The sequence below is a fragment of the Haliaeetus albicilla genome, chromosome 6 (genome assembly GCF_947461875.1).
Source record: "Haliaeetus albicilla chromosome 6, bHalAlb1.1, whole genome shotgun sequence".
Taxonomy (NCBI): domain Eukaryota; kingdom Metazoa; phylum Chordata; class Aves; order Accipitriformes; family Accipitridae; genus Haliaeetus; species Haliaeetus albicilla.
Window position 1 is genome coordinate 9,692,943 of NC_091488.1, and position 25,001 is coordinate 9,717,943.

At 38.6% G+C, this 25,001-nt stretch overlaps 1 protein-coding gene across 21 annotated transcripts in view; it reads right to left on the reverse strand.

Annotated features, from left to right (window-relative positions):
* CASK (calcium/calmodulin dependent serine protein kinase) overlaps positions 1-25,001 on the reverse strand; it is a 242,662-nt gene that overhangs the window by 134,964 nt on the left and 82,697 nt on the right. For all 21 annotated transcript variants that reach the window (XR_011324962.1, XM_069784985.1, XM_069784982.1 and 18 more), the window contains exon 3: positions 1,619-1,724. Coding sequence is in view for 20 of the 21 variants with exons in the window: in XM_069784985.1 (XP_069641086.1) it covers positions 1,619-1,724 (106 nt within the window). In the remaining variant the exon portion in view is untranslated. The remainder of the gene's footprint in view (positions 1-1,618; positions 1,725-25,001) is intronic.

The following is a 25,001-nucleotide window of genomic DNA, read 5'->3' on the forward strand; positions in this document are numbered from 1 at the left end:
GAGCACAGGTGTTCCTACTGTCTCATTTTCTAATCACTGTTTGTTACAAAAAAGTGATGTCTTGCAGTGTACAAGGGAGACAAGGACATACAAGATGGTAAAGATTTATTATCCTTCAAATAATTTAGCCTTGTATTTCCTTCTTTCATGTGGCCTGAAGTCAGGTACAGTATTCGTGTAGTAATTCTAATTGTTCAGACTTACTTTTTATGTGTACAAACATAAATGATAATAGGCTTGTCATTAAAAAATAATTACTGCTTTTGTCTCATATTTCTGAGCTACCAGCATTGTAAAAATAGAAGCAAAACCTTTTTTCCATTTCAAAATCTTGTTAATTATCACAGTATGTCTCCCTAAGGTGTACATAATTATTTCATAATAGGATAATTAAAGTCCCTTGGTCCATGCTTTGGGATTTACAAAATAAAAACCAAAGTCAGTATTGAATCAAAACTTACAAAAAGGAAAGCATGAAACAAGTATTTCACACAATCATAAGTTTATAAACTCACCTAAAAAAGAAACCCCCAAAAAACAAACCCAAAAGCATAAGACTTAAAAGCAACAACTTTCAGCTTTACATCTCTTTTTTTTTTAATTTTTTGCTGTTACCTCCTGCCGCCTTCTCTACCTCAATGGTAAAACTAACATGTGAGAATTATTTTTTAAGTGCATATCTCATGTCAAATTCTTGGCTCTAGTGGACATGCCAGTTCAACCTAACACACTGGTATGATGTGGCTTGCTCCAACATAAGCAGGCCAAATGCATCAGAAAACATAATGCTGGAAGATCAGAGAAATTAAAGAGGTAAAAACACATATGCCCAGACACACTAGGAATCCATATATGAGGGATATAAAAAGAAGAGCTGGTAGGCGCAGAGAAGAGAAGGAAGACTGAATACAGAAGTGCACAAATCAGCATTCTGCATGTCTATATTTGTCCTTCCCAGTTAGCTAAAACCTAACTCAAGAAGGACTAAAAATTTTCCCTCAAAGAAGGAATGTGGCGATTTAGGGGCTGCCCCCCTTTTGTTTCTTATTGTCGACTAAAAATACCTGTACACTGCTGAAAAGCCATGTTTTGTTCACCCTTCCATATGCCAACAGTAACTAAACTCTTACATTCAAACTTCCAAAACATATCTTTTAGACAAATGCCTCTCTTCATATGATGTGAACAGGTATATTGATTTACAAGAATACTCAAATACTTAAAAAAAAGGAAAAAGCAGTGCAAAAGAAACAATAGTCTGGGAAAAAAAACAAACAAAACTTCACAACTGGAATAGAATACCATCAGTTACCCAAAGATGATGACCATCAGCAGATTTTTAACTCGTTCTCATGTACCCTATTAGGGACACAGCAGCCATCAATAAACTGCATGTCTGCACTTAAAAAGCATGCTATAAAGAATCAGCCTGATGTCAGCCACTTAGCAGTGTGACAGCTTTTTTTATATGGGACAACCTGTACTGGCCAGAAATAAATATTTTCATGGCGCTCAAGACTTCTGAGCTACAAAACAAGCAGGTGAAAGCAGACATAGTTTTAGGATTTTATTTAGCAAATGACAACAAAGAAAGGTAAAATCAAAGAGAGAAACTTACAACTCAAAGACCATATAAAGCATTCCATCTGAGCTGTATGTCTCCAATAGTTCAACAATATGAGGATGCTTCAGCATGTGACAAATACTGGCTTCTCTCTTCAGATCTGTGAAAGATAATGAAGTAGTATATTAGCTATATATTCAAGCTGCTGAATAAAAAAAAAATTTGAAAACAATTAGAACACACTGTTTGGAAAGACATACACATCTGAAATTTCTAATAAATTCTTTAATCTTTATAAAGAACACTGACGAGATGATATTTAATTACTCTCTTTCAGAACTTGTGTGAAATTAACTTAAACTCACACAGATCTCAAAATATAAACACACAAAACTTAACAGGCTTTCTTGATTTGACCTATTAATAAAAGATCTCTTTGGTCATAATCTGAAGGACTGTAGAGTCATACATTCCTTTAATGCACATATGCAGACTACACCAAGATTTTCATCATAAATATCCAACATCACTGCAAAATTATCTCCAAATACAGAAGACAGGCTCTTTCACCACACTACAGAACTATTAAAACCTGGAGGTCTCTAGTCCGATCCCTCTGCTCAAAGCAAGGTCAACTACAGCAGGTTGCTCAAGACCACATCCAGTTGGATTTTGAACATGTCCAAGAATGGAGACTCTACAACCTGTGTAGGAAATCTATACTGGTATCTGATCACACTCATAAGCAAATAAGTTTTTTTCGTATGTTTAATTTTCTTGCAGTTCTTTAATAGTGATTTTTTTAAAAAGAAATAAATAAATCACAGTATATGAAATAACACTGGCATAAATTTTTACCAGCCTGTATTAGCTTGCACCTCTGTTCTAGAGAAGAGGGAGAAAAGCAGAAAGAGTTGTGAATAAAGAAAGAGCAGAAACCACTGTGACATCTCTCAAAGCTTGAGAGGTTTTGTTTTTACCAAACAACACACTTACTTTTTCTGATCACAAATCAATCCTTCTGCTAGTACAGAAATGCAAAAAAGGAAACCACACTGAATTAATATTCTTTCTTCTTTGTTGAAAATATTTGGTATTTTTGTTCATTAATCATCTTTAAATGTGGGTGTTGTTTTTTTTTTTTTAAAACTTACCACTAGTATTCTAGAAAAATACCAAAGTCCTGAATGAATAGCCTTGATGATAATTTGAGAAGAGAGGAAAATGCCAGTCTGTATTCTGAAGTAGACATTTTACTTTTCTATTCTCTTTCCATACAATTGTTCATTGTTCAAGAATGACCTATATATGTATTTATGGGAAAATACAAATACTTTCTCGATTTGAGAATGCTTACCATATTGTTGTGCTACACTAGAAAGAAATTTAAAATGCACTATCTTCATATGTGTCCTATTACATTTCTAACATGAATCAACAACATTCAAAAGTACAAGCAGCAAGATGAACATTCTTTCACGTGAAGCATTTAACAGGTTACTCAGATATATGTTAGACTTGTGATCTTTTAGTCATCTATAAATTTGGAAGAAATGCTCAGAATTTGGAAATGATTAAATTTTAATCCAAGAAAAATTTTCAGATTCACAAAGTGGAAATTTTCTTAATAGAACTGTCATATTACACTTGCATTATGCGCTTCCTCCCTCACATCCTTGCAAATATAATCTAAAAGCAAAATGAGTAGAGCAACCCCTTAGAAACCATTATGTAATGTCATCTTAGGAAGTGCAAACAGAGCAGCAAAAAGAAGCAAATAACTGTCTTTCACTGATGCAGAAGAAATTTAGATAAAGAAATTCATGTAAAATTTTTCCTTTATACAGAGATGAAATTCTATCAAGTAAGAAAACACCAGTATGTTTTTCACTATTGAAAATACTTGCATATCAGTTTTTACATCACCTTCATGCAAAGTAACTACTAAAACCATATTGTAACTTTCCCTTCCATCATGTTTAGGCATTGATTTCACACTAGATGATTAACACCTCTTTTCTAGGCAGTGAGGCTCTCCTTGTCTTTCACTGAAGTACACATCCAGTCTTTCCTAAATAGCATCACAGGTAAGCATACTGATGGATAGCATAAGAGAATAGAAAACTATGTGATTCTGTGAATGACTATGATCTCCAGAAAATATGGTGCTTTTATTTTGTCTCTTACTGTATAATGACTTTAATGCTACCACACTTCACCATAGTATCTGATACCTATTTTAGATGGAAAGCAAAGTGAAAATCCAATAGGCAACTACAAAAAAGTTCTGCTTTATTTACACATAGAAATTGTGTTCAAAATAGTTTATTTTGGCTGCTTACTCTCTTAATTTCTTGTGGGCTTTATTTATATTTTGAAGGAAAGTAGAACTGTGAGGAAGAAAATATATGCTGCCATTTACCTCATTCCTTTGTGTAATATTGCATGGATGAAACAATTGCTCACAGACTGAGCATCATACCAGAGGAAGGAGAAACAGAAGTGGAAAATAAAATCTCGAAACAGGAAAACAAATGAACAGAAGTCAAAGAACAAGGTTTTGTATGACTAAGGGGTCTCGGGGCTAAAAGCAGAACAAAGTCCTATTTTAAAAACAGCAGGAACTTGTTTAACAGTAGACCTATTGTGGAAGAAGAAAACTAGGTATAAAGAGACAGACGAGTACATACCACATTGATTCAACAAAGGCAAAGGGCAGAAAAGAGATGACGGATTCTGAAGTCCATTTGGACTGTGACCCAAATGTCAAAATATGTCATGTTTAAGACCAGTAAAAAGGAAAGGGGAAGGAGGAGAAAAGGCAGAGATGGCACATATATGTCACTGTTTTCACTTAAAAAATGACATCATCATCTACTCAAACCTTTATCAAATGCTTTTACTGGACTGAATTAAATTTCATCTCCACATATTCCTCAAATGGTAATTAAAATCCCAAGTGCCTATAGATACTGTTCCAGTTCTGAATACAACATAAAACCAAGCAGATGTTTGGCTGCAAGCAGGTGACTGAAGTTATCCTAAGAAAAATCCCAGTATTATCTTGTGAGCCACCATATTGTCTGTAATTTATCATTCTGAATATAACATTGTATGAAATATTTGCTACCTCCTCTAAGTTTTCTAAACATCTGCTGAGTATTTTAGCCATGCTGTGTAGTAATAAAGGTCCAACACATCCCATAGCAAAATAAGCCTTTCATATTCCAAACACCTAAAAGAGCTCAGGACAACTCTAGAATCTGCCGATGGAGTAAGTCAGCTTTAAGCAGCAAGAGGTGACATGTACCATTTACTAATGGTTATGTATCTAATATTTAAAACAGTTTCCTTCACTAGTAAATAAAATTTAGGTAAAAGAACATATGCTAAGGTAAGACAAAGTCTTAGAATCTAAACCAAACCATAATTTTTAATTGCTGGACTATTGTACTTTATATTTGAATCCTTTTTGAACATGTCTTCTATTCATTTTTGTCTTCTTGGTATGGCTGAAGAAATTACTTTCCAGTCCATTCTTTAAGCTTTCTCTGTCAGCACTCTTTCAAAATTAAACTTTAATGCCAACAGCGATAATAAAGAGAACAGCAAGGTTTAAAAGCACAAGCTTTAAAAGTTCCTCTGCCAATGGCATGAAAGGTATTGTTACACAACCAGAAATAGGGAGAAAGATGTGGTGTTTCACTTAACTTGCTTAGCAAGCAGTCTGATACTTTACATCATAATTTGAAAAGCATTTAAAAGCTGTCATTTTACACTACCTTTACCAATAAGCGGTCCAGAATTTCATTCTGTTTACAAAACTGTAAGGGTTTTTTTATCAACTGGAGACATGTTCAGGTTTCCATTTTATACGTGACTAATTATTTAGGGAGAGTCACTGAAGTTGTTAAAATGGCATGCAAGTTCAGACTTCTGTAACAAATAGAAAAGTTCCAAGATGGAAAAGGGAACTCCCAGCGATAATCACCATACAGAGAAAACGTAGCCTTGTGTTTGGATAGAGACACTGCAAATGAATTGCTGGAAGCCCTAAAAAGATAACTGCTCTAAATAATCGCAAAGAAAGATATGTCAATCTTTGATAGAAAATATAAAACATGAGCATCACTTAACATTTCTATGGGACTTAACTACCTAATATCCTACGCATCTCTGACAATTCTGGCAAATACTGAATTTCCTTTCAAAGTCTGATACCCAAGGTTTTAAAACATCTCAAACATACTGAACACATTTTGAAAGTATGCTCATGGTATCCTACAGCATGGAAGAATTAGATGCTCTCTAGCAGCCTGGATTATAGCCCCATACTAGCTACTATGAAGAAAATTAACTGTCGCAGCCAAAACCAATACAACATTAAACCAACAAATTTCTTCCCCCCTTTCCCAGGCTCAGCTTCACTCCTTCACTCCAGGCTCCTCTACCCACCAACTCTGAGTGGTGCAGGGGGAGGGAGTCATGCTCAGTACACAGTGGTTCCTCTCTGCTGTTCCTTCCTTATCACACCTTTCTGCTGCTCCAGCATGGGTCCTCAACAGGCTGCAGGGGATATCTGCTATGCCATGGTGAACCTTCTCCTTCCCTGATCTTGGTACTCCCTCTTTTTGTTCCACATTCCCTATGCCACACTCTAGCATTTCCTACCCTTCCTTAAATATTTTCACAGACGTACCACACACATGGCTGATGGGTTCAGCTTTGGTCTATTGGAGCCATCTGGAACCAGCAGTGTACAGCACAGGACAGCCCCCAGCCTCTTCCTACAGAAGCTGCCCCTGCAGCCTCCCATCACCAAAAACTTGCCACTTGCATTTAATACAGGTCTGCTCCATTTTCTAGTAGCCAAGACTACACTACACGCCATGCTTCAAGGGGCTCCAAAGGAGTTGACTACTTCCAAGCCAAGCACACCACTATATACCTCTGCCTCAAGACAGCATGTAACAAGCACACGATGCAACCTGCACAACAGCAAACTAGTTTCACCAATCATACTGTACATGAGGTCACACTTCCAAAGCCAGGCAAACTTTCATTGCAATACTAGCTTAAAAAGCTTCCCTATCCCCTCTCTGTTTGCTCATTCTTTCTCCTCTGTGAAAATTACTTCTAGGCTTTATTATTCTAATAATATAGCAAGGAAGTCATAAAAGCCCTCAGTACAGCCAACATACTGCAACAGGAACGAGCAGCTGGAGGTGGGAACATTCTGTATTGACATTGGCAATCAAACGCTCATATTACAGAACCACAGTGATGTTTCTGCCCCAAAGACTTTTTTATTTTTTTCTTCCACGAGAGAGTATTCCCCTTTCTCTTAATTAAAACCGCACTGCCTACCTTCCTGGAATATGTGACCGACTCCTCATCGCACAGATACATCTGACCAGTTAATGATTCCTTGCCTCAACAAGTAGTAAAAGCTTTCCTGCCTCTCCTCCCACACACTTTGGGGTGGCTAAAGCTCTGCGGTAGCCAAGCTGATTTAACTGCTGGCTGTTTCTCCCTTCATCCCACACACATTCTTGCCCTCTGTTCCACTGTGCAGCAGCCTGGAGCTTGTCACACCACACACCAAACCATTTCAGTGTTAACTCAGTAAAAAACCCATTCATTTCCCCCCGCTCCCCCGGCTCGGTGTCATGCAGTCTTAGCATGTGAAATGGCTCAGTGGGCAATCTCAAGTACAGAAGCTGGCTTAGAAGAATGGAAAAGAATATGGGAGGAGAAAGCATATCAGACTACGAAAGCCAGCACTCGGAGCTGCTTAGGATGTTGCAAAACACAAGTACAAGCCCAAATACACACCTTTCCCTGCAAAGTGTCTCCATCATCATCAAATCTTTTACAGTATAATCAATTGGTATCATCAATCTCGACCTTAACAAACATGCTTAAAACACATACCAAAAAGAAACAAACGCACACAGCTTGTGAACGGCCCTTGATAAAAACACCATGGTAATCAGCAATTACAATGACAATGTGAGATAATCCATCTCCAGTCGGTATCTTTTGTTTATATGCTACTGTAGCATTTGGAAACAAAACAATGACATGAAGAAAAATAAAACGCAGTTACACCTAATACTCAACAACCAGAATCCATTTCTGAGCCCCCCATGCAGAAATCTATGGAAATGTCCATTTTGTGGAACCAGACTTTATAGATGCTCACTAAATTCTGAATAACTTCCATTTTCTACTCTATTCTTTCTCAGTGCTTGGACATAAATATAAACATGTTAATGGCTTTTTAGCTGGATCTGGGTGTCTTGGGAGACTTAAAAGGCAATTTTCCTTCCTCAGTTTATACTCCATCAGCTTTAAATACATGAAATTGGGTGTGAGAAAACACTTTTCTTTCCTTTTCTCTCATGACTTCTGATACATCCACCAGACTTGTCCAGAATCACATATCTGACAGACATTGTAAATTGATTTGCATGGTTGTGTCCATGAAAGCAAACCCTCCCTCCTTTTACTCATTTCCTCATTTTTATTGGCATACAAATAAGCAATGCTTCATAAATAAGATGGTGTATTTTGGGTAATGAATCAACTTGAACTAATAAAAATGTTTAAGAATGTCTGAAAGAATAGTGACAGCTGCTCATTGCAGATAATTAAAACCAAATAACTTAATTTCATTTAATTAAATGATAATTCTTAGCAACTTTGTAAAAAGCACCCACCACAAAGAAAAAAAAAACAACAACAAACTAAATCTAATCTTTCTCAAGCAGGAACAAAGATTGGATAAGCCCATATCTCTCCTGTAAGTTTTTTCTACATTCTACATCCTCTCAGTTTATACTCAACAGCAGGTTCTGAGAGGTAGGGGAACAGAGGAAGAAGAGGGGAAACACAGAAAAGTGAAACCAACACTTCCTGTGGTTTTTTTTGTTTGGTGGTTTTTTTAATGCACAATCTGTATTTCAAAACACTGTTAGTAGTTCTCCCTGCTGCAAAGTAGCAGTTTCAAAAGTGTTTCACAAACTCAAGTAGGGACATGATAATCAGAAGTAGTGTTAAAAACTCTATAAATTAATTTCAAAGGATTAAGTACGGTTCTCTCTGTCACAAGTTTGGACTTCCAAACAGAAATGGAGTTGCTGCTGAAGACATTTTTGAACCTCTGCTGTAAAATCTGAACCACTTTCCTTTTCTCCTAACATTGCTCTGTTTTCAATAATTAATGAAAGGAAATTGAAAATAGTCATTGACTCTCCAGCCATGATCAATCAAATTATGAAAGTGGGTTTACTACTGATAACCATATTATATTAAATCCCATGTTCCCACCTGTTATGCAATACTGCGTAATAGTCTGAAACCCAACACCTTCCCAATTACCTTAGACCACATGTTGTTACACTACAAACCACAACTTTAAACACTTTGCGATACAATAAATTCTTTAACAGAGGGAAGTGGAAGGGTACGTGCAGCAGCAGATCTCTCAGAACGTGCTGTGAAACTTCTTTAAAAAAATAAAACAAAAAATAGAAAAACAATTAGACATAAGGTGTGTATTTGGTGAAAGAATGCTACACGCTGGCTGGAGCACTGAACTGGCAACATGCTCACCTGTAAGGTCACAGCAGTTGTCTTTATTGAAATGACTGGAAGGTCATAATTTCACAAAGTTACACAGATTATCACTTTTCACTACAACAAAAAACAAACACTTAAAACTAGCAGCCCTATTAAAGGTAGTAATTGTTCCCTCTTCTGTCAACTCCTTCTCTCCTCCTGCACCATCTCTCCCCTTCATGCTAGCGCAACTCCTTGTACAACTGCCCAATAAACACGATCAAGGAATCAATCCGACTGCAAACACTTTTTTCCCTCTCCCCTCACAGCTATTTTTCAGCCAGACTAGTTCTGGCTAGTTCTGGGTATCTGCACAAACACGTATGAGCACAATCGTGTCGACAGCACAGCAACAGAAACAAACGGCCAGGTCCCAGTTCTCTTTCATCCCTGTCCTTTCCTATGCTGGTGGAACTCCAAGCCGACGTGCGTACCTACCTACGGATTCCTCGCTAGGTGGCAACCCATCTCCTGCTTGGAGCTGGCGTGGACTCAGCAACCGAACACAAAAGCCGGCTGCTTTTAGTTAGCCGCAGAGAGCTCCACGTTTAGCCAGTTTTATTCCACTGATCTGATGAATGATGGTTACAGTTCAGACCCGAGAACAAAAAAAAACCTACGCCACCCTAAAATAATTAAGGTACATCCAGGGCTAAGCGCCCTTTTATTCAGATTCCGTGGAAGACCATTCTCTCCTCTACGCCTAACGAGCCATTCCGAGCTGATGACTACACCAGCACACTGCACACATCGATAATTGTATTAGACAACTAGAATACATTTAAACACAGTTTGCTCACGTAAACCAGAAGTTCTTTGTTTAATCCACAAAACTATAACCCAGCAGTGTGATTATCGCTTTGAAGTCCAGCAAAGAGCTTTAGAAAGCTAGAACCTGCAAGCAGTTCAGTTTAAACCACCGGAATTTCTCCTTTTTAAACGTTAATCACACAGGGGGGTTCTTTGTTTTGGCTTTTGTTTGTTTGTTTCCGGGGATTTTTTTTTGCTGCAGGGGTGCGTGTTTTCTTTTCAGGCTTTGGCTGGGGCAATACAGGTAATGTATATCTTAGAATGTGCTAAGAGCATCACTACCAATGTTAAATTCAGATTGGCAGAAAATTTTTACCCCAAACTTTGACATCTCTTTAATATTTTGGCCAAAATTCACTTAGGTAGATCAGATTAACTAAAGGTTAGACTTTGCAGTCCTTTAAATGAGTTTTTAGTACTCATGTACTAAAATGTAATGACATTACATCAAGTAAGTGTCCTTGAAGGCAGTGGAACATTATCAAGAAAAGAATGTTACTTGATCCTGAAAAATGAAAAGTTATTTCTGTTGCTGATCATTCTAATATTTGCAGTTTTCTTTTTGTTTGAAATATCTTTTCTTCTGTGGCTTAGCCTTGACCTGAACAATATGACAGGGAAATTTACTTTCTGATGTTAACAAAGAATCTCAATTTTACAGGAAAATGTCTGGAATCTGAAAGTCACAACAGAAATCTATTCATAACAGATTCAGCTCGTCTAGACAAACTGTCCCTAACTCCTATTCTAGGAAGGGTTAAATAATCCATTACACTGCTGCTGTTGAACACTAACAGGCAGAAACAGAGTGCCCCAAGGCACTCAGAAGGAACTGACTGCTTAAGATGCTTCTCATACAGACAAAATTTACTTGTTTGTTGGCTTTGATCAAAGTTTCTTTGGTCTTGAACTGCTGGGCTCTGCACAGCCAATATGAAACCAGTTGCTCACTAATGCTAGAAAGGAAATAGTCTACTTTGCCCATATCAAGTCTAGACAACCCAGGCAAACCCAGCATTTAAAATATCAGTCTGCTCCAATGAAATTAATTCAGCAATGTCACATAGCTCACTGAGTGACAGCGTTTTAGTTCTGGTAGCTGTGGCATGCAGCACAGGTTACTTTACAGTTTTTCTCGGGTAAAATAGCGCAAGCTGCATTATATGCTGCTGTACTGAGACAGCCTCAGTACGGAAAGCGCCCTCCACAGCACGCTGAACTCTAGGACAAACAGCAGCTACAGTTCACTGCAGAGACGCACCCTGAGTAATAGCTAACTGTCTAGCAACTTCTAAGGATGATACCAATTCTGTCCAGCTAGGAAATCCTGTAGCAGAATGATGTCTGAACACTGGAGAAAAATTACCTGAACAAAACTTGTTTTCTGGTTCAGTGACAGAACAATGTCAGGAACCAGAAAACTCTTTTCAAGCAGTAGCAAACCAGGATAAGAAAAAAGTTACGTTTTGGTTTGTTCCACTTCTGTACATGCTTCTCTTTGCAATTATTACCTAAAGTCATAGAAAACTTGTTTCTTTTCTTTGTTAACTGACACATTATAAAGCCAGTTTTGTAGAACAGGTGTGCAAGTCTTAGTTCAGTAATAAAAAAATCCCACCACAGAATGTATTCTTCACCAGCACTTTCAGGATTTCATGCTAAGAACCAACAGTTTTAACTAGACTTCTTGTTACTTCCACATATTCCAAAAATACTTTTAAATACTGCCTGTTAAGGTTGTAATGCTTTAAAGAGCACATCTTCCTTTTTCTGCTTGTGCAGTTGCAATACTCTTCCGAGCCTCTGAAACCAGTGCCCTTAAAATATATCCCCCCTTTCATTCAACAAAAATCAAATGTTAGTGATGAAACAAGTGTGACTGAGCTCAAACTTGTTTCTAGCAACATTCATGTCACAGCTCTAGGAATAAGGTTTTCACTTGCCTAACTTGTCTCGAATTGTACAACAGGCTGAAAATACTGCAAAATTTTACAAACAGTTACTTATGCTTTTCTCTGTAAAATAGCCAAAACTGACAAAGGTAATATATCCCCATAAAGAAGCTATCCAATGAGAATTTTGCTTATGAACTGATTTGAATCCTATCACAATTAACGGTCACCTGAGAAATATTTTCTTCCATAATATTCGCACACTTCTCGTGATATTTAAAGGACAATTCTTCTTCACCAATACAGATATGAAGAGTTTACTTCTTTAATCTCACCCAAGTGTTAAGAAAACAGTATTTCATTTCCCCTCTTTATTATCTGGTGATGAGTGAGGAACAAAAAATACCTAAAATTCATACTTAGCAAAAATTGAGTTAGAAACCGTTTGGTCACCTAATCCACTCTGTGAACTTGGAAATTATATCAGAAAGCAGGAGATACAGACTTGTAAACAGTACATCCACATGGCTTTTTAACTAAGTTCTGAGGGAGTTTCCCACTGTCTCTGAAATTCCAGGTGATGCCAATGGCAAGAACCACATAGTAATACACAACAATTTCCTTCACTGTCACAGTGCATTTTGAGGGATTGACATCGATCTATAAAGCCTTGCAGTAACCAGCTGGTGATAATGGATTGCTCCTCCTGCTTGACGGAGCAAAGATTATTTAAGTATTTACACTCATAGCACTTGCATGTAAAACACTCTCAGAACTGAATGAACCTTCTTCAGGTGTTAAAAGGCTTGACTCAAATTTGTTCCAACAACTAACCTGTACTATCTCACTCTTGCACGCTTAGCATGAGATCCATTTTCTTACTTTGGTATCCAAATGCGAAATGAGGATCAATCAGAGTAAGAACAGAACCTTATAAATTCTGCCCATTTTTCTTGCTCTAAAGTGCAAGAGCAACAATAAGCTTGCATATATATTAAATGGGCAAAGCATGTCCACTATTATATTTTAGAAGTCTACAGAAGTAGAATAACTGATAATAATTTGTATCCTCTCTGCAAAACAGAACTTTGTAAGAGCACTGGAAGAATAGCTAACAGGGTTCTTTTGTTAAAAGAACGAACCAAATTTCCTTTCCTCGCAAGTTAAAAAAAAAAAGATTAAATATCTGTCTACATTAAATACCACTAGGATAAAGAATTTCATTGACATGACAGGGTACTTGGAAACGTAAAACATAACACTCACATAGGTCAGCTGAATTAAGAGAGCCCTGACCCATTCTGCAGATTCTTTAGACCACGTTTCCTGTCTGCACAACAAAATCAAAACCATGACTTAACATGATAATGCATGACTCTCAGGCTGAATGCAGCATTGTCCAGACCCTGAAAATGATATGAAGCACAGTTAGTTGCACAAGATGTACTCCCCATCCCTTCCTCGAAGGCGGAAGCAAATACTAGTTCTGAGCCTGACCTCCCTTCCCTCACAAACTTCTGGTGAAACCACCTGTTCAGTGAGCCTCACGCTGCACAACCATGTTCTCATTCTTCCAGAGAACTGCAGTAGGCAGAGGCAGACAACAAACCGAGGCAGGGAGGGGTGTACTTGCCACTAGAGGAAGGGGATGAGTTATGCACCTGTAACTTGGACAAAAACCAGTCAAATTTGCAAATCTGTGAGCTGTTTATGCAGGTTGTATATGCATCTGCAACAATATTAAGAGCCAGCTCAGGTCTAGCAGAATTTATTAGCTTAAATGCAGTATATGCAAAACAGCTATGTTCCTTTAGGGCCTGATGATACAGTATAGTCTCTCCCAGTCAATACCTGAATTAATAAACCATGATGGACTTGAGCTAGCTCCATGTAAGGTCACTTGAAAGTCACAGAGACCCTGATTCTTGAGGATTTATTAGCCCAGCTAAACACAAGCTGTGGATATACTAATAAACACTCCCAGAAATGGAGTGCCAAGAAAATGGGGCTGATGCTCTCCAAAGGGTCAGTTCTGGACTGGTGCTAAGCTAGAGCTCACAAATCTCAACAGATACAAGCACACTGTACATGTTTTGCACATCCACATATTTTCTAACACATCCTACTGTACCTGTATTATTGCACTTCTTTTATCTTATTAGCTACAGCACCTCAGTCTCCATTTACCATAGAGAAGTAAGATTTGGCTGCTTAAATCACTCCGTTGTATAAATCCTCATTCACGAACAACTAATTAGGGAAATAAAATAGCCTCAGAGCACAGAGAAATTCATACATTTTATATATATCCTATGTTTTACACATAACTACAGTCAGTTTAGAAAGCCTGTTCGTAATTTCTAGGTAAGTAGGATTTTAAAACAGAATAAACTGCATCATAACATTCTTAAGCTAAAAAAAAAATAAAGCTCTCAACACATTTTTTTAAACCTTTAAACCTTTAGCATTGAACCTGAGCCTAAACCTTTGAACTTTTCAGCATTCTTGCGATATGCTTTATTAAATTAAATCATCTTTCATCTTTTGTTTTCCAAATGCCACAGAAAATCATCAAACTGGAATCCATTTAAACCTTTTTTTACCACAAGCAATATTATTCAAGTGATGCTCATGCTGACTTAAGAACACTCATAGACACAAAAGTGCCATGTGTTGCCAGCAATGAATACTGGAATCAAAGAATGGTGAAAGCAGACGATGACATATCTGTCATGAGCCATTTTTAAGAGTTTTCGCAAAAATACGTGTAACAAAAGTCTAGGAAGCTATATCCCAAATTAAACTTTGAGGACATTTACAACGGCCCATGGATTTTAATGAAAACATTGGCTGAACTTTAACTTGTTGTATGCAAGTATAAATGTAAATACTGCACAAATGTAACAACCATTTCTCCTACAGACTATTTTATTTGTTTTGCTGTCTTTTAACTGCAAATTTATCTTCAAGTTCCCAAAATACTGATAAAATTCACATGATAAAAATGACGTAAAACTAGTTGCCTGCTAATAGCAATGAAATCTGATTCATTGTCTCGTTTGGAGAAGGATTTTAATATACAAATTTATTATTTACACATAACATAATTAGTAAGCACAAAAAACTTGTAAGAAAATTTTCTAAAGCTTCCATTTTCTAAGTTTAAAAGTTAAAAAATTTTCTTCCGCTTCTTGTATACACATATCCTTCATTACTATAACACATTTTCAGTATAATCACCTAATATTGTAAGTTACAAGACCTTCAGCAATAACTAATCTTTGAGTTGGACTTTGACCACTCTTTGAGTGGTTAAAATCTGTTGAAGAATGGACTTGGACACTGAAATAAAGTATCAGCATAGCATCAAATGAAAGGGAAAAAAAAATTTCATTTTCTATAATCTTTCAAGATCTAAGGAGCCACAGAGTTGCAACAGGATCCCACAGGGACCTGCCCAGACAACAGGCTTAAGAAAGGAAGGCCTAGAACAGAGCTTACTTGTTTTTACAACCTCTTTCTTGAAGTCCTGATACGTGAAACATACCATCCTTTTCGGAAACAGTTCAGATGGATAGAATAAACTCCATTAATGTAACAACCAAAGCAAACCACCTGACCTCAGAACACTCTTAGGGTTAGCCTTTGTGCAAAAGCCTCCAGACCAAATGAAAATGACAATTTACATCTCGATAACGGAGGAACAATGTAAGTTACTCTACACAAACAAAACTGCTCCTTTGTCCTCCCCATACCACTTCAGAGAACTGACAGCTACCAAGATCACCATTTACACAAACAAGTAATACATTTTTTTGCAATGTGGTATGTGTTAAGTGTTGCCCCATTAGTCCTTAAAACCTCTAAACTCTGTTGGGAATTGGGTCCTTTTCAATAGGTTCAACTTTTCCTATATACAAACATCTAAGTGAACACCAATTAACTTCCTACTAACACATGACAAGAATTGCTGCCAGACAGACTCCATCCAACTATAAAAGGAACAAGATTCCTTAAGCTCTTAGGGCCCCAGACAACTGCAGTGGAAAGTTCAATCTGTAGGAATACTAAGCCAGAATCTAGTCCACTTGGTGAGGTAAGGAACTCTTACCTTCCCTGTAAGAAAGATCCTTATTAGTAACAGGAATGGCAAAACAAAACTATGCACAAGTGCCATCCAACATCTACAAAACATGTGGCAACTGTGGGGTGATGCACAACTCAGAAATTCCATCCTAACTGATACAGAAGGAGGACAGAATCTTCTGAAACAGACAAAGCAAATCCTGAAATCAGCATTATCTCAGCAAAGCCAGTGCCCTCAAGGTTAGCAGTTCCTACACGTTACAAGTAACCACAGAACTAGACCAATTGTATTTATTTCTTTTTTGGGCCACTGGATCATGAATACAGCCAACAAACTTAGGAAACAAAGCATGTACAGGAACTGAAGGTCCAAGGTTTCTTACTAGGAAGAGTAATCACAATTTCAGGAAAAAAAAGGATAGCGGAATCCTCTTCATCTGACATGACGTTCTTCAGAGGAGCTACTTCTCTTCAGTAAATCCAGCAATCAGATTGCAAGAGGCAAAGGGATAGCGAAGAACAGTACTGAGAACAAGGGGAAATGAGGTTACTGCAATGTCGCTTGAGGGTACAGATTTGATTCAGGATATGAATGCCTTCCTATTGGCAAACAAACAGTCACCACAGCATGACCAGCTCTAGAGCCCTGTTCTACAACAAAATACTTCTAAATGCTAACCCAGAAGATACCCAATTTTATAAGGAAACTATGTCTCCCCTCAGTTTTTACATCACTGAAGAAACAGATTTTTTGCAGTAGCTGGTATTACATGGAAGACCTAAAAAGAAAAAGGTTTCAAAATGTAAATTATTTTTATAAAAGACCAGAATAGATATTAAAAGATTTATTTTTTTTTCTCCAAAGATCATTGCATATCTTGGTGCACTTAGGTGCGGGTTCAGTTGCATTTGCAACTCAGATTACCGTGCCCTGAAGCTGTGAATAGCTTTGACTGTTAGTGAGTACAGCCCATAATTCCTCAAAAGTCATTACAAACTATACTCTGTAGGGGGAAGTTAGTAAACACAACAGAACCAAGGTAGAAGTTTCTCTTATGTTGTAACACAAAGGGATAAGCAAGGAACAAAGCAGTACCCTGCACTGAACTCCAGCTGTACTTTCCCTGTAATCAATTTATCTCAACATTACCTGACAACAGCAAATGACCAAATCTTCAGAGAGGGCAGTGAAAAAGCAAGACTAGCAAAGACCAAAAAGAGAAAAAGACGAGCAAATTCATACAAGCTCATAAAAGAGTGGCTGGGGGTGCGTGTGGTGTATTAGGCATAACCAGCAAGGGGTTACGCTTAATGTAGCAAGAGGCTGCGGGGATGCCCTCAGGGGAAAGAGGTGAGGGGCTGTCCCATGCCAGACACAGGCAGCTCCAAAATGGACCCACCACAGAACACAGCCGAGCCCCATCAGCCACGTGTGTGCCGCCTCTGAACCAGAGGACTTCAGAGAGCCTCTATGAAAACATATTTAAGAGAGGGCAGTAAACACCACAAAACCCAAGATGAACAAGGCCAGAGTGGGACGAGTGAGAAGCCAGAAGAAAAAAGGTGCAGGCTGGAGCAGAGCCGAGGGGTATGGCTCCAGAGGGTCTGCTGCCACTGCAGGAACCAGCATGCGCTGACCCCATCTCCTGCCTGCCCGCTGCCTCTCCCAAGGGACCGAGGGCTACGTGTGGCCACGGGAATGGAGACCAGGCAGAGGGGAGGGCGAGGGATGTTTTGCCTAAGCTCGTGTGTGTTTGTTTCAATCCCGGAATCAGTAATTAAAAGTTTGTTAATGGATAATAAATTAAATTGATTTAAATTCCCCCCAAATTAGTAGACACTTCTTTTGGCCATGTGATGGGGGAGGGAGGGGATAATGACACAAAAGCAGCAAATCCCAACAAAACGAGAGCCTTCAGTAAATCAGGCAGTGCCCTTAAGAAAAGCTGATCATAGACTGCTCCACAACCACAAACAAAACAGGACATGACCAAAAAAAGGAAACTGGGGGAAAAGCCTGGTAGTCCAGACAATTTCTAGAATGGAACACGTATCTTTAAATCCTTAATTGATATTTAATTGCTGACCAGTCCTACCAGATGGACAGGAACACAGATAAGGATAGCAGCTTTGATAAGATTTGAGGCTTCTTCCTCTCACTTTCTCATCAATGTTACCTTGTGCATGCACTTTCTCTAGCTAGCTTGTTTGCTTGCTTGTTATTTAAGGCAAAAAGAAAAACCAAACATGCCTATGAGCTATTTAGGAAGGAACTGAGGTAGCAACCACAGCTGTTTACAAGACTTAAAAGACATGCTCATACAGTTCCTACTCCAACCCCAGCTTGCATTCATGTGTTAAACAGAGTCACAGGTAGCCCTTAGAAGTGAACCTCTCTTCTGTTTTCTAAGCATCCCACACTGGTTTATTACCTCAGATTCTAGGCTAATACACAACATACAGAAATATTTTCCTCTGAAGACAATATCAAAATTCCCAGCTGAATAAATTCAAAGTATGCTTGCTTATGCTTTCCCCTTAACAAGGTCATTCTTCTTTAACCCTATCAGGTTTCTAAATAAGGTGCATTTAAAAAAGGAAGCACGCCAGTTGACAAGAAAGTAAAGTCTAACAGACTTAGGGTGCAAGTCCTCTGTCCACTTTTTTCCCCCTGCTTGATTTAGAATAAATCAGTCCAAAGGTAGAAAAAGTAACAAAGCCAATGCAAATTAAATGACAGGACTGCACAATAAGGAACCTGGGCTGAAGAAATGGGGCTTTCCATCCCCTTTCAGTGGCCAGGAGCTGTTAAATCAGCTGTCCTGGTTTCAGCTGGGATAGAGTTAATTTTCTTTCTAGTAGCTGGTATAGTGCTGTGTTTTGGATTTAGTATGAGAATAATGTTGATAACACACAGATGTTTTCAGTTGTTGCTAAGTAGTGTTTACACTAAGTCAAGGATTTTTCAGCTTCTGATGCCCAGCCAGCAAGAAGGCTGGAGGGGCACAAGAAGTTGGGAGGGACACAGCCAGGGCAGCTGACCCAAACTGGCCAAAGGGGTATTCCATACCATATGACATCATGCCCAGTATATAAACCACGGAGAGTTGGCTGGGGGCATAGCAAATCACTGCTTGGAAACTAACTGGGCATTGGTCAGCAAATGGTGAGCGATTGTATTGTGCATTAGTTGTTTCGTATATTCCAACCCTTTTATTATTGTTATAATTTTATTATTGTTATTATTATTATTTTCTTCCTTCCTGTCCTATTAAATTGTTCTTATCTCAACCCACAAGTTTTACTTTTTTTTCCCCAATTCTATCCCCCATCCGACTGGGTGGGGGGGAAGTGGGCAAGCAGCTGCGTGGTGCTTAGTTGCTGGCTGGGGTTAAAACACGTCATCAGCTCAGCCGGTCTTATTGAGGGGGAAAGGGGAGGAGATGCAAAGCAATGAGACTCACCCACACACTGCAGAGATGGTAAGTGGCATCTAATAATTCTAGATGTTAGCATCCTCTCTTTCCAGGGCATTCTAGTTTCTTTACTGGTTTTCCCCTCAAACATAAGCTTTTGAGAGACAGGTATGGTAGGTGCCCTATCACACTGCAGCACAAGGAGAATAGAGGTTCTTGTAAAACTACAACATCAGAGATTAAAAGCTTCTTTCCAAACACATCAACCTCACTTGTTGAGCCCTGTGCTGGAAACAGGCTCCAGTTTGGCACAGCTTTTGAAAGAGAACTATGAGAACAAAAGAGAATACAGTGATGATAACCTGTACAGACCTGAAAATGCTGATGTGTGACACATACATATTGTAATAAACATTTATGTGGTGGCAACTTGGATACAAATACTTATTTGATTTGGCAAAGGAAAAAATCTACCTTACTCAGGCAAAGTAGTATTTCATAAGCCATTTTCACTATTTATGATGCTATAAACTAAGGCAATATTTTCACCGGGGCCTACAATTGTTAATTGTCATTGTTTCACAGGCAATGTTAAAAGTGACAGATATTAAGAAATCTACAATAACTGGTTCTGTCACAGTAGATAAAACAACGTTTTTTTTAACCTAACTTTATTCAGTTAGTCTTCTGGGAAACCAGAAGCAATCAAGAAGCTTGGGTTTTATATTGCTGACTCTGCTAGTAACTTTCTGTGAAACTTGGAATATATCTATAAAGTAATTCCTCAGTTCTGTAAATTAAAAAAAATCATCATTTAAGTGCCTTAACAAATGCTAAGACATTCTGAAAGAATAAAACATTACTTTTTAGCACCAGTTTAATTTGCAATCCAGCTATTTCTTCCACAGCAACTTCAAAAAAGAAAGAATTTGACCACTGAATATTTTAGGCAAAATAAATACATAGAACAACCCCCTCCCCCAACCAAGAAACACACTGTAAGTCTTATTCATATATGATCTTAAAAAACAACCTCCAAGAAAAATCTCTGTCACAGATTGGAAGTAAACCAACTATATATCACAGTATTTTTATTTACAATGCCAATTTACTTACTGTCAACTGTGTGTATTTGTGGTTGGATTCATATTAGGAAATCAAGTACATACAATACATTCAACATGAGCAGGCTATCCGGGTGTCCCTGATAAGTGTCTTCATTAAAATAAATGACTTGTAGCTAGAAAATGCCATGCCAGTAAGCATTGTTTCACAGTGTTCAGACTGCAGTAATACACAGAGCTGTTAAAACAGGTCTCTCTCCTAAAGCCTTTGGCACTTAAAGAAACCCAAAATTGCTAGGCTATAACCTTAAGAAAATGCAAGTATCTTGGAGTGCTTAGTTAGATATAATATAATATTCTCATCCTTCTATCTTCTAGGTAGTTAAGTGATCAAAGTGTTTTAAAACCATACATCTTCCATTCCATTACTCTGCAGTGGGGAGAATGACAGTTGTCTCAGTCAAATTCTTAAAGTTACCGGTTAAACACGTAATAGTTTTAAAACATAGAAACAGGAAGAAATTTAATGCAGTATTAAAGTTGAAGAAAAAATTGAATTCCTAAAACATATGTTTATTCAAGTTTTTAAGTGGATTTTTATCTTAAATTTAACTGTATAGATGAACACTTATTGTTTGTACCTGACTTCTTTCATTCTGTTAAAATAATTAATATACTGGAAGACAACTGACATTGTAATATTTGACATGGTAGAACTAGAATAGCAGATAAATGTAGAAAGCCTTTAAGAAACAGAATTAATTTCATAGATCTCCTCAGGACCTCCAGGTCTTTGATTTATTTAAATCAAAATGCTTCTCTATATTGAGAAGCTAAAAATCTCCAAATTCTACTCTCTATGTTAGCCAAGACCTTTTCTTTAAACTGTTTTACAAGATAGCTTCCAAAAAATATTTCCATCTGCCTTCATGTCAGTAGACTTGTTTCTCTTGACATTTTTTTCTTCTCTTTTCTCCAAAGATTTTTACTTAAAAAGATTACAAGATATATTTTTTCTTTTCCTACTGAAGCAACTCTTGTCCTTGAAAACACAGCCATTGTTTGGCAGTGTTGGACTAAACCCATGACTTGCACTCAAGAAAGGCAGATACCTTTGCATCTCTATAAGTTAATACGTGCTAATGCGACCTAAAGTATTTAATTCTCACAAGCAACTGACATACTGACACCTTCCTGAACCCCATACATTTTGAACTTTCTTCTCCTCAAAATATTTCCATTCTCCCACATAATGACATACTATGGAGATCTCTCAACTCCTGTATACTTCATGTATTAGTCATAAGTATTTGCTGATGCAGATGTTAGAACGAAAGTTTCTATGAAGATCAGTGTTCAGTTTCTACAATTGCAGTACAGATTGTGAGTGTGTCACTGGTCTTTAGCTTTACCATTTTTTCCTCTACTTAATTTTTCAGTTTGAAGACCAGTTAGGCGTTTTTAGTAAACTGCTCTTACAATCACCAGTGCATATGCAGCAAATTGACATATTGTACAAATACTGATACAACTTACAGCAACTGATAGGAACCATTAGGTAGCTATCTTGTATTTTCTTAAGTAACTGATCATTAAGCAGTCAAGATCAAAAAACATTTTTATTTAAGGCATGCATTCTTGTTTATCTCTTGTATTTTTACTGATTTATGAGCAAATACTTTTAGTTTTGAACTACAAAAAATAGCATTTGATCTAGGTTTTTGCTCTGTATGTGTATGGATATTATTATGAATATACAGACTTATATATATTAAAAGTATGCCCCCATTTAAAAAGGTATCAGTCTTTCTCCCACCCTATTATTTAGGGGGTCCATCCATGTTTGCTAACACACCTTTACTTTTGCAAATTTCCATTGCCTATAGCTCAAAACCATGTTCATCTATAATCCAGCAAAAATATCAGTACATGCAGAAAAGCACCAAGTGGAATGTTTGTAGCTGATTTGTTGGAAGATTACCTAAGATCATGATGTACCTATCTAACTTAGCAGAAAACTCAGGAGAGTACAAAAGAATAGGAATCTATGGATCACAAACCATGAAATCTCTGCTGTTGGAAAAACAGATTTTAGATAAGATTTTCACAGGATGTAAACTGTCCCAAGCAAAAAATCACACAACCTGAAGACTGAATTTTTGCCAATGTCTTACTGCTATGGCAGGATACAGGTTTGTCATTCTAACATGAAAAGCAGTTCTAGAAGAGTGATATTGCACAAGGATCTTTATTTATCATATCGCAGTGACATATATTTTTAGATTCACAAAACAACAAAACCCAGCATTTAAGAGTCAAAGAAGGTTCTTTTTGGATCAATGAATTAACAGAAATTGCAGCTCAGCTGCAATTATTCTTGAGTTTTGTTGACTGTACAAACCAGAACAGAATACATGCTTGCATCCAAACAGAAAATATTTGAAAATACAGCTGATGCTTATTATCTTCTCTATGTTTGTAACCAGCCTGAATTAACGGCAAGCACAGTTAGAAGCCTATTTCTGGAATTATTGGCAAGAATCATGATTTGTTAAATGAGTACAGACTGTGTACAAAGAAGTGTTTTGGAAAGCGTTTCCACTTTTCAGAACAGAAGTTGGACATACCTCATGCATTCTTGCAAAGAGATTAAAGACAATAATGTTTAAGAATGAAGACTTGAGAGCGTTCTCAAAATAAATCTTTTAAAAAGCATATTTCCAGATTTCTTTGCATAAATTTAATTATGGCTTTGCTTTTCAAAGAGGGTGAAGAAACACATCTTTGTCATTTGACTTACTGTGCTGGCAAAAGCTCCAGGCATTGCTTACTACTTTAGGAACACCAAAGGAAGAATATACCTGCTTCCCTCTCCAACCTAGATTTCTTTTTCAAACAAACTTGCTTTTCTCAAACTCTTTCTTAGTTTGTTTGCTTAAGCGAGAAGGCAGCTGTAATTAAACTAGGGGTTTAGAAAAGAAAAATGCTATTAGGTTACGTAATAAAGCCTCATCTGCTACACCCACAAAGGAGCACAGAGAGACAATGCTGTGTGGGGCATGGGAGGAGACCAAATAATACCCTGCTCAGCTGCTCCCAGGCCCATCACAGGAGAGACATCCATCCATCCATCCAAGAAATTCTGAGGCTGCCTTTGTAGAATCACAGAATGGTTGAGGGTGGAAGGAACCTCAGGAGGTCAGCCAGTCCATCCCCCCTGCTCAAGCAGGGCCACCTAGAGTATGTTGCCCAGGACTGTGTCTAGGCAACTTTTGAACATCTCCAAGGATGGAGACTCCACAACCTCTCTGGGCAACCTGTGCCAGGGCTCAGTCACCCCCACAGCGAAAAAAGTGTTTCCTGATGTTCAGATGGAGCGTACTGCGTTTCAGTTTGTGCCCGCTGCCTCTGGTCCTGTCACTGGGCACCACTGAGAAGAGCCTGGCTCCACTTGCTTTGCACCCTCCCTTCAGGTATTTGTACGCATCAGTGAGATCCCTCCTGAACCTTCCCTTCTCCAGGCTGAGCAGTCCCGGCTCTCTCAGCCTTTCCTCACAGGCAAGATGCTCCAGTCCCTTCATCATCTTAGTGGTGGCCCTTTGCTGGACTCTCTCCAGTATGTCCATGTCTTTCTTGTACTGAGGAGCCCAGAACTGGACCCAGCACTCTGGGTACGGCCTTGCCAGTGCTGAGTAGGGGCAAGGATCACCTCTCTTGAATTGCTGCTAACACTCCTCCTAAGGCAGCCCAGGGTACCATTAGCCCTTCTTTGCAGCAAGGGCACATTGCTGGCTCACGTGCAACTTGGCGTCCACCAAGACCCCCACTGGGCCTTTTCTGCAAAGATGCTTTCCAGCAGGTCAGCCCCAGCATGTACTGGCGCAAGGGTTGTTCCTCCCCGCCTGCTGGATCTTGCACATTTCTCCTTTTTGAACTTCATGAGGTTCCTGACAGCCCATTTCTCCAGCCTGTCAAGGTCCCTGTGGATGGCAGCATGTCCCTCTGGTGTATCAGTCACTTCTCGCAGTTGTTTTCAGTTTGTGTGGTGGGGTTTTGTTAGCAAGGGAGAGTCTACAGGGATGGCTCCTGTGAGAAGCTGCTAGAAGCTTCCCTGGCTCCAAGTCGGACCCATCTCTGGCAAAGGCCGACCCAATCAGCGACACTGGTAGTGCCTCTGGGAGAACAGATTTAAGAAGGGGAACCTGAAGTGAGCAGGGGATTGGAATGTGAGAGGAACCCCTCTGCAGATACCGAGGTCCGTGAAGGAGGAGGTGTGCCGGAGGATGTTGATGCCCCTGCAGCCCGTGGTGAGAGGGCAGGCTGTCCCCCTGCAGCCCATGGAGGGGAGTGGTGGAGCAGATATCCACCTGCAGCTTGTGCAGGACCCCACACTGGAGCAGGTGGATGCCCCTGAAGAAGGCCGTGACCCTGTGGGGGACCCACACTGGAGCAGTTCGTGAAGAACTGCAGCCTGTGGGAAGGACTCCCATTGGAGAGATTCATGCACGACTGTCTCCCATGGGAGGGACCCCACACCAGAGCAGGG